Genomic DNA, 20,190 nt, shown 5'->3' with positions numbered 1-20,190 from the left:
AAAAACTACATTTCCCAGCATGCAACTCTATTGCAAACCCTCCCCCGTCAGGTACCTCCCCCCCCCCCCCGTTCCTCACCTGTCCGTAGATGTCAGTCGAAGGAGACGACCGGGACCTCTCGTGGAAGCAGGCGGGTTTGGTCCTGGCCTCCGGTCCTGGCTCCAGGATGTTGTCGGCGGACCGGTACCGCCCGGGCGCTCTGGCCTCCGGGGGGGGGTTCTGTGTGTTCCACCGGGCCTCGTACTCGGCGAAGGTGCCCAGTCGTTGCTGGTCCAGGACCAGCTGCTTGTGTGAGTGAGGACCTTCCCGGGCCTCCGCACCGCGGCGGGGGGGGGGGGCGTGGTCGAGGAACGCCGGCTTCCTGCTTTCCTTGCGGAGCTTCTGGTGGTCCAGCGAGGAGCTCTCGTTGCGATGGAGGTCCTCCCGCACCCCGACCTCGTGGATCTTGCCCGGTTCGGAGAAGGACCGGACCTTCTTGTCCGCGGAGAAGCGCTTGCGGCCCCCGATGCGGGTCACCTGACCCGGCTTGCTCGCCCCGGACTCCGAGACGGTGGGCAGAGGGCCGCCATCTTTCCGGGCCGAGGACGTGTAGCCGGGCGAGGCCTCGGCCGCCGGCTGCTCCGGCAGGACGGGCTCCAGGTCTTTCCTCCGGAAGGACGTGGCCTTCAGCACCCGGGCCTGGGCCTCCTTCAGGTTGTCCTTGTAGGAGCCGGTGAAGGAGCCGTCCGCAGGCGGCGCCGCCGCCGGGCTCGCGGCGGCCTTCCGGGCGTCCGGGTCGACCTCGCCCCGTCCCTCGGCGCCGGGGAGGGCGGCCGCGCTGGCGCTCTTCTGCAGCTTGGCTCTCCTCGTCTGGATCTCGTTCCTCAGCGTGGTGGCGAACCGGTCGCCGCGTCTCGCCATCTTGCCGTCGAGGGACTCCGCGGCGCTCGGGCCTCTCGGCGCCGCGTCTCGGCCCGCGGCGTCGTCCATGGCGAGGAAGTGGAGCATGGGCGTCGCCTGGGGGCCGTGGTGTCGGGCGTCTTGGTGGTGCTGCGGCGGCAGAGACCTGCGCGGCTCGGGCGGCCTGCCGGCAGCGTGACTCGTGGGCGGGGCCTCGGCGCCGTGTCCTCTCGGGCCCGCCCTCTCCTCGCAGCCGGACCCGTGTCCGCCGGGTTCTGCCCCAGAGGTAACTTGGTGCTTGCCGTAGCCGTTGCTGTCTTTCCCGAGGGAGGAGTGGAGCTGCTGTTGGGGCAGGTGGTACTTCGCGGCGCTGAGGGAGTTTCCGGCCGGGTCTGAGCCGGCGCCGTTCCTCTCCTCGGGTTTCCCCGACGCCGGCTGACCCGCTGTGACGCAGTAGTACCGGCTGCTGTCGGCGCCTTGATCGGCGGGCGCGGCGGCCAGGGAGGAGCTGAGGTTCCTCCTGTGGTTCTGACCCGAGTGCTGTGGGCCGGTGGGCGGCTCCTGCATGCTGCAGTAGGAGCCGCCGACGCTCCGCGACTGAGAGGACAAGCAGCTCTGGTCACCGAGCTGCCGGACCTCAGCACCGGGCTGCTGCTGGTTGGATTGATCAGAAGTGTAGGAGGCGTCCCTGGCGGCCTTGCCAGCTTCAGGCGCTTCGGGCTGAGCGGCGCCGAGCCCCCGCTCGTGCACCTTGGTCGCGGCGAAACTGTCGCTGCGTGCCGGCGGCGCGGGAGGCGGCGGCGACGGGGTCGCGGTCTTCTTCTTGGCCTCGGGGACGTGCCAGACGGGCCCCGGGCCGCTCCGGCTCGACGCGGAGTGGCGCGAGCCGGCCGAGTCGTCGGCCTGCGGACCGGCGCCGCCCGGGTCGACTCCCGGCATCTGGAAGTACGCCAGCCGGTCGTCCGGCTTCGCTCCCTCCGCCGCCGCGCCCGGGCCGTTCCGGGCGTGGTTGTGCTTCCCCGCCGCCGCCGCGTCCCACTGGCCCACCCTGCAGAGCATGTTCTCCGTGGAGGCGGCGTTGCTCCTGGAGACGGTGTAGTCGGGGGTGCCGGAGCCGGTGGAGAAGGAGCTGTAGGCCGAGTCTCGCTTGCCGCCCCCCAGGCGCTCCAGGCTGTCCACGCTGCCCAGGGAGCTGAACTGGGCCGACGCCCGGCGCAGGCCCGTCTGCTCCCAGCCGGAGGACAGGTCGCTGGAGGAGGAGCTGGAGGAGAGGAAACATTTACAAGGATCCTCAAAGTGAGACGAACAACTCGGCACCTCAGGACCAACATGTCGATGGAAGGAACCTCCTTCTGGAAGGATGTCGGTTGTTTTGGGGACTTTTTGAAAGCAGACAAAACAGATTCAAAGGACAAAGACAGAAGCTCTACAACCATTAAAGAACACGCAGCATGCGCTCAGCGGCTAGCGTAGCATAGCTAGCGTACGAGGCTAATGTTAGCATTTTAGGTAGAAACGTTTTAGAAGCCTGGCAACGGGACATCAACCACCACACTCAACCACTAAAGGATGCAACACTGTGATTGGCCGAGTCGGCCTTCAAGGGGCGGGACTTAGCGAAGGGCAAATTATATCGTGGTCAACTACAGTTTACAAAACTGAAGAGGGGGGGGGGGGGTTATTTATTGGACAATAATTCCGCAACAAGACCTTAAAACACAGATTAAACCTTTTGGTTGTAAATAACATTCAGAATGTTTATCATTCATAAAACAAGATGTTATCTTGGAGTCAGCAGAAGAGTTCAAGCAACCTAAATCTAGACGAGGAGGTTACCTGGCATCGTATCTGGCGTTCCAGACCTGCGTGGGCGGAGCCTGTGGTTTGGCAGTCTCCGATTGGCCCTCGTTGAACTTGGTGGCGTGCCAGGAGTGGGGCCTGCTTATGGGTTCATTCCTCCTGCAGGGGGGGGGGGGGGGCAGAACAATCACAGCCCGGATTAGAGACACGCCCCCTTCCTGTGCCTCCTGAGGTTCTGCTGTGGAAGACGTGTTGAGGAAGCTCACGGACATCAAAGGAACCCGTAAAGAGATTATTTCTGAGTTGCATGCCGAGAAAACACGAACAGAGAGCGTCAGCACGGACATGCCCCCCCCCCCCCCACACACGCACATGGATATGCCTCTACCCAGACACAAACACATGAGCGTGCACGCCCCGGACAGACAGGTGTGTGTGTTGCATGCTGCACGGATGGGATGGAGGTCTACGGACCACAGAGCCGCTAGGAGGGGTGAGGATGGAGACTAGAGGCCCGTGTTCTACTGATGGAGCCACACAACCGTACCTCATGGAACTTCGCAAAATCTTCATGAGAAAGCTTCGCCACATGCACGTCATTCTCAGAGGACATTTTCTGAGCTACTATATCCACCATTTTCATATTCCTGGGCAGCAGGGGGAGGAACACACACACACACACACACTTATAGACAAAGACCATCGGACAGGTAAACGTTGGCTTCTGGTTGTTAAACACATTACAGATCATTACAATTTCTGTTTGCTGGACCTTTTGCGTTATGTCGTTCCCAAAATCAGATCTGAGACATTTTACAGACGGACGACTGAGAGAAGTGTTTCTACTTTTCCTGAACTCGTCTTCCGTCAGACCCGAGGAAAGAAATATTTAATTCCTGTCTGTTTTCAGCCTCATTTGCATATATAAACATTTCAGAAACCCTGCAATACAAAATATACTTGTTTGACGCAAGGAGCCAACTAGAGACGTCTCTTCTGATTGAACGATCCCAGTGTTGATATTCACAGGACAGTCGTGTCCATCGTGGTGCCGCAGCGCCCTCTGCTGGTCACCGGTAGCGGCACAATACCGACGGGTCAGAGGGTAAGGAGGGGAGCTGGCCCACACTTCACCATATGGTCCCAGGGGGACACCGGCCCAGTGGGGGGGTACTGGGGGGCTTAAGGGAGCAGAGACTCTCTGACAGTCAGATCACATCAGCCTCACCAAGCTGTCGTCTGCCCCAGACAGCAGCCCCCCGTCACGGACCAGGAGGCCTCCAGTGGTCCTTTAGTACTGATACCTTTGAACCATTAAAAGGGAGGCTCACAGAAATATATATATATATTATAGTATTATATATATATATATATATATACATACACACATATATATATATAAAACTTTAACTATAATTATAGTATTATATAATTAATTATTATATATATATAAAAATATTATATTAGAATAGAAATATATATATATACAGGACTGTCTCAGAAAATTAGAATATTGTGATAAAGTTCTTTATTTTCTGTAATGCAATTAAAAAAACAAAAATGTCATGCATTCTGGATTCATTACAAATCAACTGAAATATTGCAAGCCTTTTATTCTTTTAATATTGCTGATTATGGCTTACAGCTTAAGAAAACTCAAATATCCTATCTCTAAATATTAGAATATCATGAAAAAGTATACTAGTAGGGTATTAAACAAATCACTTGAATCGTCTAATTAACTCGAAACACCTGGAAACACATTTTCAAATGTTTGATTTTGTTTTGCTGTTATAAATCTTTTTTTTTACTTGGTCTGAGGAAATATTCAAATTTTATGAGATAGGATTTTAGAGTTTTCTTAAGCTGTAAGCCATAATCAGCAATATTAAAAGAATAAAAGGCTTGCAATATTTCAGTTGATTTGTAATGAATCCAGAATGCATGACATTTGTTTTTTTAATTGCATTACAGAAAATAAAGAACTTTATCACAATATTCTAATTTTCTGAGACAGTCCTGTATATATAATACTATAATATATAAACAAACATTCAGGTTTAGTTTAGGTCAGCTGTGTCATATGTTTTAAAACACGTTATAGATTATTAATCATTTCTACTTATTAAAACATGGAGAACTTTCTAGTTTCCCTGAGGGATCGTTTGGTTCAAGGAGTTCAGACAAAACTTTGCTGGCCGATGTTCTCATTGGACTCTCCTCGCCCCTCAAAGCCCAGAGGTCAGAGGTCGTGACCCCTGGCCACCTCGCCGAAAGGCTGAAATGACGAGGCGCGGTCCAGAGAGGTTCCTCCACACGGAGCGTCTCTCTGCTCTCACTGAGAGACGTCTCAACAACATGACTCGTGGATTAGAGATAAATAAAGCGAAGTCCATTTAGAGGACAAAGGAAAGCCACCATGGTCCTCTCCGCCTCCTCGTTTCCTCACCTCCTCGCGGCCCCGTGTTTCTGGGGCACGAGGAGAGCTCGCCACACATGGCGCCCGCTATTGGTATGCAAATGAGGCTGGTTTTATTAGGCCTATCGTCAGGGCGACAGCTGGGCCGGCACAGATATGCTCTGAGGGGGAGGGGGGGCAATTCACTTCAAATTTATCCGGTACCAACCAGTCCACGTTCACCAAGAAACCACGAAAACCAGACCGGACAATTCATGAATAATATTTCAGGAAAGTTCAATTGAAGATATAATTAATTGATTATTCAGAAGAGAATTAATAATGTTCAGAAGTGAAGATCATCATTGTCACGGATTAGTTTTTTAACCTTTTTTCACTCCTCAGATGAATTTGCTTTCCTTGTAGTTCTTGTGTTTCTAATTGTGGCTTAACCTACATGACGTGTGACCTCATCAAGATGAGACGCAAACTAAACCACAACAACAAGTATTAGGGTCACCCCCCCCCCCCCCACCAGATCAGAAGCAGCAGGTTCGACTTCAGAAGTTAAACTTAAGGTAAAGTTCACTTTGACTCACCCAACATCTGGAGGAAGAAATTCAACATGGACAGAAAGGAGGAGGAGGAGGAGAAGAAGAAGCTCGTTATCCGAATGCAACGGGCCGAGCCGGGAGGTGTGGAGCCGGTGGTGAGCGAGAGAACCTCATCAGAACCTCATCAGAACCTCATCAGAACCGGAGAGGAAGAGACAGGCAGGAGGTCTGAGGGAGGAAAGCTCTCTCCTCTGGGCCGAAGGAGAGGGAACTGAGGGAGGTTTCCTCCAGGATTATGGGGGGGGGGGGGGGGTGCATTCCCGCACCGGGGGCATCGTCTCATTGGCTCCAAAGGGGCCGATATATGCTAATGGAGGGGGACGGCGAAACGCCGCTCTGTCGTCTTCCCCGGCGGTGCATTTCTACAGTTGCCGCGGCAACAGGTTGCTCTCTGGGAAGAAGGGGGGGGGGGGGGCCCTGAATGCATCAGGGTAACGAGCTCTGCAACCGGCCGAGAGGCGACAACCAGCAACACGACAACATGAGGGCGATGTCTTCAAACAGTTACATGAGCTTTCATGTTGCTTCTTGATAATAAATAATCATTTATTAATTACTCATTTTATAAGGACATAATCCACATTAAATCAGCACTTGTTAAATGCTGATTTAATGTGTGTTAAAGCTGCATTCTCTCCACTGACCACCAGGGGGCGACTCCTCTGGTTGTATAGAAGTCTATTCTGGATCCCGGCAGCAGGTGAGCCGAGCGGTGCTGACCCAGAGCCGTGAGCAAGGCAGTAAACCCCCCGCGGCCCAACGAGGTTCCCATGTGACGTTCTCCTCGGGACTCGAGCTGAGACACTTCCCTCAAAAAACAAAAAAGAGCAGAACCAAAGAAGCTTTCAAACTCGTGGGTGTTGCGGTCGCTGGATTCCCTTGGGGGTCCCCTGGGGGTCCCTTGGGGGTCTGACAAAGGCCCCCCTTCAGCGGAGCTCCAGCCCCTCGGGGTGAGCTAGGTGAGCCGTGAGTAGCACATTCCTGAGCTGCCTGGCATTCCAGCCGTCAAGTCTCCGGCGGTCTGACCCAGAAACACCTGGACACCTGTTGAGGGTCTGGACCGGTCAGGGTCCTTCAGGGGCAGTCAGGAACCTGTCGACCCCTTAAAGGGACAGTACGGGTGTTTGGAAGTGTGTTTGTGTGAGTTTTACTGCAGAGTGACAGACGCTCTAAACATCCGTACTGTCCCTTTAAATCGGGAGTTGGCCTTCTACCTGTTCCAACAGGTGTGAAACACACACAAACATCACACTTCACAGTGTGAGGGCAGGTGAACCACACACCGATCAACCAGCCGACACCAGAACGGGTCACAGCTCACGTGGTGTTGTGACGGTTGTATTCCGGGTGATGACGGCGGCGGTGACCACAGAGCGGTCCTCACGTTGCCCAATAGCTCATCACCGTTTCCACGACAACAATAAAGAAACATCCCAAACAAAACCCACGACAACGAAGTTCATCCAGATTCACACACACAGCTCACAGCAGGTTATAGATTATAATGTGTGTATATACACATCTGCATTTATATATATAATATGTAGGGCTGTCAGCGTTAACGCGTTAACCTATGCGATTAATTTGGCCGCGTTAACGCACTAACATATTTTAACGCAATTAACGCAACTGTGCCTTGAAGTTTTTACACTCAAACCGAGTGTCAAACCGCGGCAGTACGGTTTAACACTGTTTCCGTTTTTTAAAACAATTATTTCTCCTTGAAAATAAGGATCATAAATCAGTTTAAACTCGTGGATGAATCAGTCGGGTTTCCTCCTGCTCTCCTTCCTCCCGTCTCCCCCTCTGACACACAGAGGAACGGAGGGGCGACGTGTCGGGGGACGCGGCGTGGAAAGAACTCGTCACACGAAACCTTCACCGTGATTGGTCAATCCGTTTGTCTGTCAACATTTTGGGGGAAAAACAACCAATGAACACTCAGTAAATCACAAAGGACCTCCCACCTCACAGGTGAGGCTCATTAGCAGCCTGTCAGTCAGAGAGCAGAGAACACGGCACCTCATTGAATAGAGCTGAGATTGTTCTGGAATGTTTGATGTAGAACACGTGGGGGTGTGTCACATGCAAAAGACTTTAAAAGGTGAATTTACATTTTTTTGTAAAATGTATAAAATGAGCCCAGCCTCCAGAGGGTGAACGTGACATATGTGAATGTCAGTCAGTTCCCAAGGCCACTGGTTCTGCTGTTCAGTGGTAAAGATGACAGGACCAATGGGGTCTCAATATACTTCTTTTTTTTACTAATCTGGATGTTTCACTGAAGAAACAATTTATCATCCACAATATTAAATACCTCGCTGGCACTTTATAGGTAGGAGCCTCTTTGAAACACAGCTCTGTGTGAAGTTTGGTCTTTAAAAAGAAAAAGAAAACTTTTAATCGCGATTAATCGCGATTAATGAATTTCAAATTGTGCGATTAATTAGTTAATTTTTTGTAATCGATTGACAGCCCTAATAATATGTATTCACTACTTCAGTGTGTCTCCCCTCGGGAACGGGGCAAACCAAACAGAAAACCGAGGGGGTGCAAATGAGCTTAAAACGGGTAAATCTCTAAACTAGGATTTCCTCAGCTCCGACAACTTTGAGAAATCTGGTTTACGAGAATAATTCAGCGGCCGGCATTCCAGACATTGCACACAGGCTTATTCAGACCAACCAGAGGACAACAGGCCTGACGCCTGCAGCCCAAAGCCTGGGCTCGGAAACCCCCGCCTCACACTGTGGGGCTCTCTGCAGGTGATTGTGCCCCAACACTCTGCCAACTGGTCTCAGAGCAGCCACGGCCACGACCACGGCCACGGCCACCTCATGAAACACAAAGCGCTTCACACTTAAAGGGCCGGCGCGGACTAACGACGCAGGACCTGACCACAGAATCAAATATAATATCCATGTTTTAGTACAATCACCTAAATATGTAGGACGCGTTCAGGCTCTGCTCAGTAAACATGAGGACTGAAGGTTCATGATAACGTTCTCATGGTGCGTTCAGGCTCTGCTCAGTAAACATGAGGACTGAAGGTTCATAATAACGTTCTCATGGTGCGTTCAGGCTCTGCTCAGTAAACATGAGGACTGAAGGTTCATGATAACGTTCTCATGGTGCGTTCAGGCTCTGCTCAGTGAACATGAGTACTGAAGGTAGATGATAACATTCTCATGATGCGTTCAGGCTCTGCTCAGTGAACATGAGTACTGAAGGTTCATGATAATGTTCTCATGGTGCGTTCAGGCTCTGCTCAGTGAACATGAGGACTGAAGGTAATGACAGCGTTCTCATGGTGCGTTCAGGCTCTGCTCAGTGAACATGAGGACTGAAGTTAAATGATAACATTCTCATGATGCGTTCAGGCTCTGCTCAGTGAACATGAGGACTGAAGGTAATGATGTTCTCATGGTGCGTTCAGGCTCTGCTCAGTGAACATGAGTACTGAAGGTAGATGATAACATTCTCATGGTGCGTTCAGGCTCTGCTCAGTGAACATGAGTACTGAAGGTTTATGATAATGTTCTCATGGTGCGTTCAGGCTCTGCTCAGTGAACATGAGGACTGAAGGTAATGATGATGTTCTCATGGTGCCTTCAGGCTCCGCTCAGTGAACATGAGTACTGAAGGTAATGATAACGTTCTCATGGTGCGTTCAGGCTCTGCTCAGTGAACATGAGGACTGAAGGTAGATGATAACGTTCTCATGGTGCCTTCAGGCTCTGCTCAGTGAACATGACTACTGAAGGTAGATGATAACGTTCTCATTGTGCCTTCAGGCTCTGCTCAGTGAACATGAGGACTGAAGGTAGATGATGACGTTCTCATGGTGCGTTCAGGCTCTGCTCAGTGAACATGAGGACTGAAGGTAGATGATGACGTTCTCATGGTGCGTTCAGGCTCTGCTCAGTGAACATGAGTACTGAAGGTAGATGATAACGTTCTCATGGTGCCTTCAGGCTCTGCTCAGTGAACATGAGGACTGAAGGTAGATGATGACGTTCTCATGGTGCGTTCAGGCTCTGCTCAGTGAACATGAGGACTGAAGGTAGATGATGACGTTCTCATGGTGCGTTCAGGCTCTGCTCAGTGAACATGAGGACTGAAGGTAGATGATGACGTTCTCATGATGCATTCAGGTGTAATCTAGTAAAATGTAGCGTTATCTTTTATTTACCGGTTATAAACTCATATCTCCTCTTTCTAACTACTTTATTACCTTTAAACTAACCTCCACTGTAGAGGATTATTTATAAAAAGCGTCTTTATTACCTTTAAATAAACGCTGTGGAGAAGCAAGTCAAGTATTAAATGTAATAAAGAAACAAAGGTTGAACTTCCTGTTAGATATCGACTGGCATGAAGACATCTCCCACTTCCTGTCAGAGAGGAGCGGGAGGACGAGCTTCTGTGCCGGAGCCAGGAGAGGGAGACCGACAGCCTCCGACAGCCTCCCCCGTGGGCCTTAATGGTTCACTCCGTCAAGGGCGGGGCTCAGCGGGGGGGGGTCTGCTCTAACTGGTGGACGCCTCGCGAGGAACCAAATCTCATTTGTGGAGGCGTTGACCTGAAGAGTGACGAGATAACCACGCCCGCCCGTCCTCCACGCGACTCCCTCTCACGGAGGCTCCGCCCCCCGCCGTCTGCAGAGAGACCACACCTGGTGACGGGAGCAGGTTCCCACAGACCAAAGCAACAGGCTCGCACCGCATGCGCCTCGACAACACTCAACCAAGAGAGACTCAACGATGGCTGTGTGAAGACGACCCCGAACCGCGGGAGGGAGAGTCGCTGCGAGAACCAGGAGAACCAGGAGAACCAGGAGCCTCGTCGTTCCTCAAACATACCGAGAGAACAGAGCCCGGGTCCTCCAGGAGGCCGGCTGCTCTCCTGGAGATGAGTTCAAGTCCCGTCCTCGCCCCGTTTTCTAGAGACACACGTCTGAGGCCACAAAATCACGCCGAAAACCAAGAAAAGCTAGCAGAGCGATAGCATGGCGCGGTGTGTTTGTTGGCCAAAGTGTATATATATACATATGTATATATATACATATATATATATATATATATGTATATATATATGTATATATATACACATATATATACGTATATATATATACACACATATATATACGTATATATATACACATATATATATATATATGTATATATATACATGTATATATATATATACATATATATAAGTTTAACCGCTGTTTCAATAGGACACAGATGGTAAATTGTCATTATTAGCCTCTGAACAGCATTTTTCTAGCACAATAAATAGTCATGAATTGAATGGAAAACCTCCATAAATGACATTTAACTTTAATGCTGGTCTGCTTGGCTTTTAAATGGCACACATGTAGACATGTATGACTAGAATCTGAGATAATTCAGAGACAGAACACGGACCCTCTGGACGCCGCCGCTAAACACTTTAACGCTAACGTGACGTCACATCCAACTTAGCCCCGCCCACTTTCCAACCCGGAATGGACTTCCTTGTGCGGAGGATGTGCTCAGGGATCACCTCCTGATGTGAAACAATACGGCCGCACAGGGAGACAATGGGAGCAGTGTTACACACACACACACACACACACACACACAGTGATTCATGAGGGCCTTGCAGTCAATCATCGCCGCCAGCACAGGTGTGCTGGCGGCGTGAGTCAGCGTCCCCCTGGAGGCTGTTTGTTCTTCCCACGCCGGCCTCGCCTCAGGATGATGTCACCTGCGACCCGTCCGGTGTGCAGAGGGAGGGGTGACCTACCGTCTGACCTCCAGGCTGAGGGTCCGGTGGGAGCCCTTCACCAGGCAGATGGCCTCCTGCCTGAAGCCGCTCAGCGGGATCTCGTTGATGGTCACCAGCTCGTCTCCCGCCTGGAGGCCCACGGACGCCGCCTTGCTGCCCTCCTCCACCTGGAGCAGCACAGAGGAGACACTCAGAACACACGCTGCTTCAGGAAGAGACCGCTGCATTATCGCTCCTGACCACCAGGGGAGACTCCTCTGGTTGTATAGAAGTCTATGCGTCATGTGTTGAAGCTGCATTCTCTCTCCTGACCACCAGGGGGCTCCTCTGGTTGTATAGAAGTCTCTATAGTGACTCTACCTCTCGATGTATTCCCTCAGTAAACATTGTAAACATGAGTTCATGTCTCAGTCTCTAGTTTCCAGTCTTCTTCTATACAGCATGATGTCATCATTTATACTTTATGGTCTGTAGAGTCAGACCGTGAAGCAGGGGGCGCTTTGGGGGCGGGGCTACAGGTGACTGACAGGTCTCTAACAGATGTATCCAGCGTCTCTATGTAAACACTCCAGGATGCTGAACTCGAGGCTTTAGGACCGTCGTGTGGAAACCGGCGGACGTCAAACAGTCTTCCACTGGAGCGATGGCGTTACCACGGCGACTCTAATGCACATTGTGCTCAATATTGATATTGATCCGAGTGGCCGCTGGCGCGTAGAACATACAGTTTACAGAAAGGTGCCAGCGGGCTCATCACGGCCAAGAGGTTCCCGCCTCGCTGTGAAGGAGCTGACGCGACCTCATGTGACCTCACGCGACTTCACTCGACCTCATGTGACCGCATGCGACCTCACGTGACCTCACGCGACCTCACGCGACCTCACGTGACCTCACGTGACCTCACGTGACCTCACGTGACCGCATGTGACCTCACGCGACCTCATGTGACCTCACGTGACCTCACGTGACCTCACTCGACCTCATGTGACCTCACGCGACCTCACGTGACCTCACTCGACCTCATGTGACCTCACGCGACCTCACGCGACCTCGGCTGCTCCTCTTCATTGTTCTGGAGGGCTCGAGCCGGCTGTGGGGCGGGAGGTCGTACAGAAGAAGCAGTTCCCAGAGTGACCAGCAGGAGGGTTTCTGAAGAGCTCTTCACGCGTTTGAGACACCTGCAACAACACGGCGCCGCTCGCCGGCCCGCTTCCTGTCCGGCTGGGAGCTATCACACCAACAGAACCGCCCCGCGAGCTTCAGATAGCAGACGCTCACAGTAACAACGGGGGGGGGGGTGACTCAACCACAGAGGTATGTGTACATCTACAGACCGTCACGTCTCATTGGACCGCTCAGACAACCAGCGCCAACGCGCTCCACTCAACACCCGGTTTGGGTTGACGAGGACTGGCTGGGTTCCTGAGCCGGTCCCGATATGGTGGTGCCGGTTCTGGAGAGAAACCCGAACCACCGAGCTCGCAGTCAGAGTTCCCGTGACACGGAAACACCTGCGAAGTTGAACAGAGGAACCAGAAGAACATGGACGACAGCACGGCGGTTTCCTCTGGTACCAAACCCACGAGGCCGTCGGCACCGGGGGGGAAACGCAGGAAACAAGAGAGAGAACAAGCAGCGTGAAGGGAAGGGGCATCAAGAAGAGGGGGGGGCATGCTCTTCCTCCTCCGGCGTATCGCTCCCTCTCAGCCATCCTGGACAGACAGCCTGGTGTGTGGGGGGGGATGTGTGTTCTGCTGACAGACGTCCTGACCCAGACCTCCTGCCCGGTCGCGGGCTGCTGCCACGTAAACAAGCGCACCCGCCAAGTTAGGTCTCATCTCAAATGTTGAAGCTCCTCCTCCTTGACGCTGGTGAGTGTTTGTTGTGGTTCTTTAACCAGACAACAGCAGCACGCCATCCCATAATGAGGCCATTAAGTGACGCTCCCGCACTAATGGACTGCATATCAGAAGATGAAGTCGTCGTCGTGGTGCCGCCCCATTGGCTCCTGGACTGATGTTTTGAAGCCTCGGGGTCGTCACCATCTTGGATTACGGCGTCCAGTTAACAGGAAGTGACCACGTTTTGACTGAGGAGTGACAATCACCTGTAGCCCCGCCCCTAAAGCGCCCCCTGCTTCATGGTCTGACTCAAATTACCATAAAGTATAAATGATGACATCATGCTGTATAGAAGAAGACTTGAAACTAGAGACTGAGACATAAACTCATGTTTACAATGTTTACTGAGGGAATACATCAAGAGAAGTAGAGTCACTATATAGACTTCTATACAACCAGAGGAGTCCCCTGGTGGTCAGGAGAGAGAATGCAGCTTTAACACATGAAGCATGGACTTCTATACAACCAGAGGAGTCGCCCCCTGGTGGTCAGGAGAGAGAATGCAGCTTTAACACATGAAGCATGGACTTCTATACAACCAGAGGAGTCGCCCCCTGGTGGTCAGGAGAGAGAATGCAGATTTAACACATGAAGCGTGGACTTCTATACAACCAGAGGAGTCGCCCCCTGGTGGTCAGGAGAGAGAATGCAGCTGTAACACATGAAGCATAGCCTTCTATACAACCAGAGGAGTCGCCCCCTGGTGGTCAAACCTGACTCGTTCTCACGCCATGTGACCGTGTTCTCCATGAATCCACTTTGCCCCAGAGGTTGAGCAATCCCAAAAGCACGAATCAGATCCAGCCCACGAGGTCTCCACACAAAGGATCCAGTAATTGGTGAAACCTGTTGGTCTGTCGGTGGTTTGCAGCGTGTAGCAACACGGGCGTCGCCACTCATGAAATATGAGAGCAAATGTTCTTGTTCCTCCGTATGAGATGTTCCCCTGAACCCGGGTAACGCATGAGGTACAGCCAGCTGCGTTCTGGTGAAACAGGATTATTTAACTTTATTGAGGCCTTTGAGACCTTCAGCACAACCTGAGCTATGAGAGGAATGGAAAGAATTTTAATTAGATCCAGGATAGATTTTCTGACCAATACTCTAAAACCTCTCAATACGCTGAGGGCCTTTATTCCTTACAGACAAAACGGCTTTGATTTCAGCTTCTATCATCATTCTATAGACGTGTCCTCATGTCCCTCAGCTTCTATCATCATTCTATAGACGTGTCCTCATGTCCCTCAGCTTCTATCATCATTCTATAGACGTGTCCTCATGTCCTTCAGCTTCTATCATCATTCTATAGATGTGTCCTCATGTCCTTCAGCTTCTATTATCATTCTATAGACATGTCCTCATGTCCCTCAGCTTCTATCATCATTCTATAGACGTGTCCTCATGTCCTTCAGCTTCTATCATCATGCTATAGACGTGTCCTCATGTCCTTCAGCTTCTATCATTCTATAAACGTGTCCTCATGTCCTTCAGCTTCTATCATCATTCTATAGACGTGTCCTCATGTCCTTCAGCTTCTATCATCATTCTATAAACGTGTCCTCATGTCCTTCAGCTTCTATCATCATTCTATAGACGTGTCCTCATGTCCTTCAGCTTCTATTATCATTCTATAGACGTGTCCTCATGTCATTCAGCTTCTATCATCATTCTATAGACGTGTCCTCATGTCATTCAGCTTCTATCATCATTCTATAGACGTGTCCTCATGTCATTCAGCTTCTATCATCATGCTATAGACGTGTCCTCATGTCCTTCAGCTTCTATTATCATTCTATAGACGTGTCCTCATGTCATTCAGCTTCTATCATCATTCTATAGACATGTCCTCGTGTCCTCATGTCCTCTCTATCTGAGTTCCGAGTCTCGGGGAGTTCTCCTCTCTGGAACTCGTTGAAAGACATTTGACACAGAGAAGCTAAATGTCTCGAGCTCGTCCGATGTTCCACTCTTCTGTCTCCTGACTGGACGAATGACACGAGGACATGACCCCGCCCCCCAGAGGACATGACCCCGCCCCCCAGAGGACATAACCCCTCCCCCCAGAGGACATGACCCTGCCCCCCAGAGGACATAACCCCGCCGCCCAGAGGACATGACCCTGCCCCCCAGAGGACATGACCCTGCCCCCCAGAGGCCATGACTCCGCCCCCAGAGGACATCACCCCGTCCCCCGGAGGACCTGGTCCAGGAGGGTTCCACGTAGACCTGGTACAGGAGGGTTCCACGTAGACCTAGTACAGGAGGGTTCCACGTAGACCTGGTACAGGAGGGTTCCACGTAGCCCTAGTACAGGAGGGTTCCACGTAGACCTGGTACAGGAGGGTTCCACGTAGACCTGGTACAGGAGGGTTCCACGTAGCCCTAATACAGGAGGGTTCCACGTAGACCTGGTCCAGGAGGATTCCACGTAGACCTGGTCCAGGAGGGTTCCACGTAGACCTGGTCCAGGAGGGTTCCACGTAGACCTGGTCCAGGAGGGTTCCACGTAGACCTGGTCCAGGAGGGTTCCACGTAGACCTGGTCCAGGAGGGTTCCACGTAGACCTGGTCCAGGAGGGTTCCACGTAGCCCTAATACAGGAGGGTTCCACGTAGACCTGGTCCAGGAGGGTTCCACATAGACCTGGTCCAGGAGGGTTCCACGTAGACCTGGTCCAGGAGGGTTCCACGTAGACCTGGTCCAGGAGGGTTCCACGTAGACCTGGTCCAGGAGGGTTCCACATAGACCTGGTCCAGGAGGGTTCCACGTAGACCTGGTCCAGGAGGGTTCCTCCAGCAGGAGGTACCTCTGGAGGGCCGCCCCTCCCAGAGGCTCCTGGAGGACAGGGTTTAGGCTTCAGGCTGTCACATATGATTCACCACATCCACAGAATCAAACGCAGCTCCTGCATTCCTCCCGGCTCCTGGTACCGAGAGCCACCCTCCAGAACCCAGGTCCGAAAACACGAGAACGATCCAATAAACACGGCAAACTAGACTCCTCAATCAAAGCCCCGTGTCGAGATCATGTGATCATATGAAACCAAAGACGCCTCAGAGCCCGAGGGACCGGGTCTCACCGCGGGGCGTCCGGGTCTCATCGGCTCATCGGCGACACATTAACCAAATCCTGTCAATGTCAAATCCAGAGACCCGGAGTCCAACCGGGCCTCGGCTCACTCCCCGACGTCACCCAGCAGATTACGGTTTAAAGATTTAAAATGGTCAGAATTCTTCTCGTTTGAATTATATTCTGGTGGAGAGCTTCGGGTTTCGGCCATCTTTGGACTTTGGAACGCTTTTTGGGTCGATGCAGAAAACGATGAACTAACAACTAAATAAATAAGAAGTAGCGACACGCCCCCGACCAACGGGCCGGTATCTGAAGCCAAATGGAGCAGCAAGGTCGTCGGTGGTTAATCATTACACGGCCAACAGAGAAGTGAGGAGACTGAGGGACGTCACCGCCCATTGGCTGAGCCCAGTTCAGGCTCTTTATGAGAGAGAAGTCATGTCCATTACAAGCTATAGGGCAGGTTCTGTTCAGGCGGCAACTTCTGGTACCGACCACCAGGGGGCGACTCCTCTGGTTGTATAGAAGGCTATGCTTCATGTGTTAAAGCTGCATTCTCTCTCCTGACCACCAGGGGGCGACTCCTCTGGTTGTATAGAAGTCTATGCTTCATGTGTTAAAGCTGCATTCTCTTTCCTGACCACCAGGGGGCGACTCCTCTGGTTGTATAGAAGTCTATGCTTCATGTGTTAAAGCTGCATTCTCTCTCCTGACCATCAGGGGGCGACTCTGGTTGTATAGAAGTCTATGATTCATGTATTAGAGCTGCATTATCTCTCCTGACCACCAGGGGGCGACTCCTCTGGTTGTATAGAAGTCTATGCTTCATGTGTTAAAGCTGCATTCTCTCTCCTGACCACCAGGGGGCGACTCCTCTGGTTGTATAGAAGTCTATGCTTCATGTGTTAAAGCTGCATTCTCTCTCCTGACCACCAGGGGGCGACTCCTCTGGTTGTATAGAAGGCTATGCTTCACGTGTTAAAGCTGCATTCTCTCTCCTGACCACCAGGGGGCGACTCCTCTGGTTGTATAGAAGGCTATGCTTCACGTGTTAAAGCTGCATTCTCTTTCCTGACCACCAGGGGGCAACTCCTCTGGTTGTATAGAAGTCTATAAACTTCATTATATTATATTGAGTGGTTTCGTTCACTGGCCTTGGTGATGAGCAGAGGCTCTCGGTGCTCCAGTCCCCCCCGGAGGGTGAAGCCCCAGGGGGCCCCCCCCGACAGGAAGGCCTCCACCAGCTTCCAGCTCTCCCCGTCTCGGCTCCTGGGATCCGGACCTCCCGACGTCGCGTGCGAGAGACGTTCTGCGTCCGTGTAGCGCGGCTCGTGCTGGTACCCCGCAGCATCCATGGCGCCGCTGGAGGAGTCAGGAAACCAGAGCCGGCATGAAGACATGTCAACAACACAACAACAACAACACCGGTGACCGGACACAAGCAGCTCCCTCCTGGGCAGAACGTCCTGTTAGTTATGATGAGGATGTTCTGCTCCAGCGCTGACAACACACTTTAGTGGGATGTGTTGTAACGCTGTTGTGCACTATCACAATACCACTGGAGATACTTCTATTTACTTTATTTATGTCTATAATCTAAATAGCAATGTCGGATTGCATCGTAACATTGAAATAAACTTCTCAGGAAAAAGTTAGAGGAAGGATTTATTTGCTTTGGATTAAAGAACAAATTAAATGTACACGTTTTAACTATAGTTTACAGCGTTTATAAAATGCCATTTAAACACAATTTGAAATTTGAAGAACTCTGCATTATTTCAGCGGGTTTGGCTGCTCTCTTAATCTCCAATGACATATAGTTCAGATGTTTCCAATATGTTTTCCGACATGTCTACAATAAGTCATGACATGTGTTATTCATTTGAATCATCTCCCCTGGTTGATCTCCAGTGACAGCCACAGGGCCAACAGCGCGTGTCCTGGAGCTGCCATGTTTGACTGTTTTACAGACCGGCAGAATTGAGAGAGATCGTGTAGAATCCTAAATTATGTAGACAACAGACACGTCGCCATTTAAGACTGGTTGGAACATGTTGACCATTATTTATTATATATATATATATATAAATAATATTTAATATACATAAATATTTAAATATAAATAATATTTAATATACACATATATAAATATAATTAATATTTAATATACATATTTATATATGTATAACATTTAATACACATATAAATAAAAATATTTCATACACATATATATATAAATATAAATACTATTTAATATACATATGTATATATATAACAATTGATACACATGTATATATAAATAAAAATACTATTTAATACACATGTTTATATATATAAATACTATTTAATATTCATATTATATATATATGTGAATGATATACATATATATATATAAATAATATTTAATATACATTTAGGATCCAGCCATTTCATATATACACACACATGGAGGATCCACACAACACACATAGACATAAACATACACACGCGCGCGCACACGCACATGCACACACACACTAATATATAAACGAACGTGTGGATCCTAAATGTAGTCAGTTCCTTGTCGTAAGTAACTTTGAAGAGGCTTGTAGGTGAGTAGACACCTGTTGTCCGAACCCGGACCCGACGTGAAGCTCTCCGGAGAGAACTCCAGCAACAATGGAAACCATCTTCTCCGGCTGCAGCCGAACAAACAGGCTCACCCGAAACGGGTCGTGTTCTCTGTGGAAGCGACTCTCCGAGCGACACGGACACCTCGCGGTGAACTCTAACAACTTAAACAAGTAGTTTCACTCTGATAACCTCACGTAACATCGTGTTTTTATGAGGTAGGTCTTACCTGTGGATTCAACTTGTTGGATAGACCGGTGACCACGACAGCTCGTCCCCGCTTTACGTTACACGGACTTCCATCTCCTGTAACCGGTTTAATGTCAAAGGAAAGGCTTGTTTTATCACAGCGTGGCGGGCTGGTTCCTCCAGGGCCGACCAGCAGAGACTTTCCTCCGGTTTAGACGCTCCGGTTCAGTCGGTAACATCCGACTTCACGAACACGAACCGACTCACTCGGGAGAGTTCGCGTCCGCGGACAACAGGGAGAGCCGGCGGGGAGAGAAGCGGCTCAAGCGCGCCCCCTGCCGTCCGCAGCGGGTCATTACAACTCCCCCGGAAAGAACCGTCAAATGAACAAATACGAACATATTTTATATATATTTAAAGTCTAACCGTTACTGTTGGGAGTTGAATGACGAAATACGATGAGTAACGGTAGAAAACAACTATTTAACTTACGTTAGTGATTCGCGTCGTCCGTTTCCATAACAACTCGTCGTGTGTTTGTGTACGGGTAGCCGTGAGGGACAAATTTAAACACATAGCGCGGAAAGTTTATTTTACCGTCACTAGAATCTCTGCTGTTCATTTCAAACTGGCATAAAAAACGAGTTATTGCTATTTTTGAGAAACTTGTTTTTTTCAAAGTATTTAAAGTAAGTTTAAGAGCGAAGGCTTAGGGCACAGAACACACGCGCGGAGAAATGACGTCATCAAGCTGACTGCCAATTCAAAAATCCAGTTTCAGATTTGTGTAAACTTTATTCTATTTGTGTAAATGCAGAAAAAAGAAGAGAAATGTTGCTGTTTTCTCCCCACACCTAGAGCACACTGGACCAGGTCTAGACGAGTCCGAGTGGACCAGGTCTAGATGAGTCCTAGGGGACCAGGTCTAGATGAGTCCTAGAGGACCAGGTCTAGA

The 20,190-nt window shown here is 50.5% G+C and overlaps 1 protein-coding gene across 3 annotated transcripts in view; it reads right to left on the bottom strand.

Annotated features, from left to right (window-relative positions):
• Positions 1-19,492, bottom strand: part of shroom2a (shroom family member 2a) — a 28,700-nt gene extending 9,208 nt beyond the window's left edge. For 2 of the 3 annotated variants that reach the window (XM_056414045.1, XM_056414046.1), the window contains exons 1-5: positions 19,276-19,492; positions 17,591-17,798; positions 11,483-11,631; positions 2,717-2,839; positions 80-2,141 (exon numbers count right to left, since the gene is read on the bottom strand). In XM_056414045.1, coding sequence (XP_056270020.1) covers positions 80-2,141; positions 2,717-2,839; positions 11,483-11,631; positions 17,591-17,791 — 2,535 coding nt within the window. In that variant the 5' untranslated portion in view covers positions 17,792-17,798; positions 19,276-19,492. Of the gene's footprint in view, positions 1-79; positions 2,142-2,716; positions 2,840-11,482; positions 11,632-16,443; positions 16,682-17,590; positions 17,799-19,275 lie in introns of those variants that run through there. The other variant, XM_056414047.1, reaches the window with a different exon arrangement.
• Between the last annotated feature and the right edge of the window lie 698 nt (positions 19,493-20,190).

Source organism: Pseudoliparis swirei, chromosome 5 (genome assembly GCF_029220125.1).
Source record: "Pseudoliparis swirei isolate HS2019 ecotype Mariana Trench chromosome 5, NWPU_hadal_v1, whole genome shotgun sequence".
Classification (NCBI taxonomy): Eukaryota; Metazoa; Chordata; class Actinopteri; order Perciformes; family Liparidae; genus Pseudoliparis; species Pseudoliparis swirei.
Note: the sequence above shows the minus strand (reverse complement) of the source record. Positions and strands in the feature narration are given on the sequence as shown.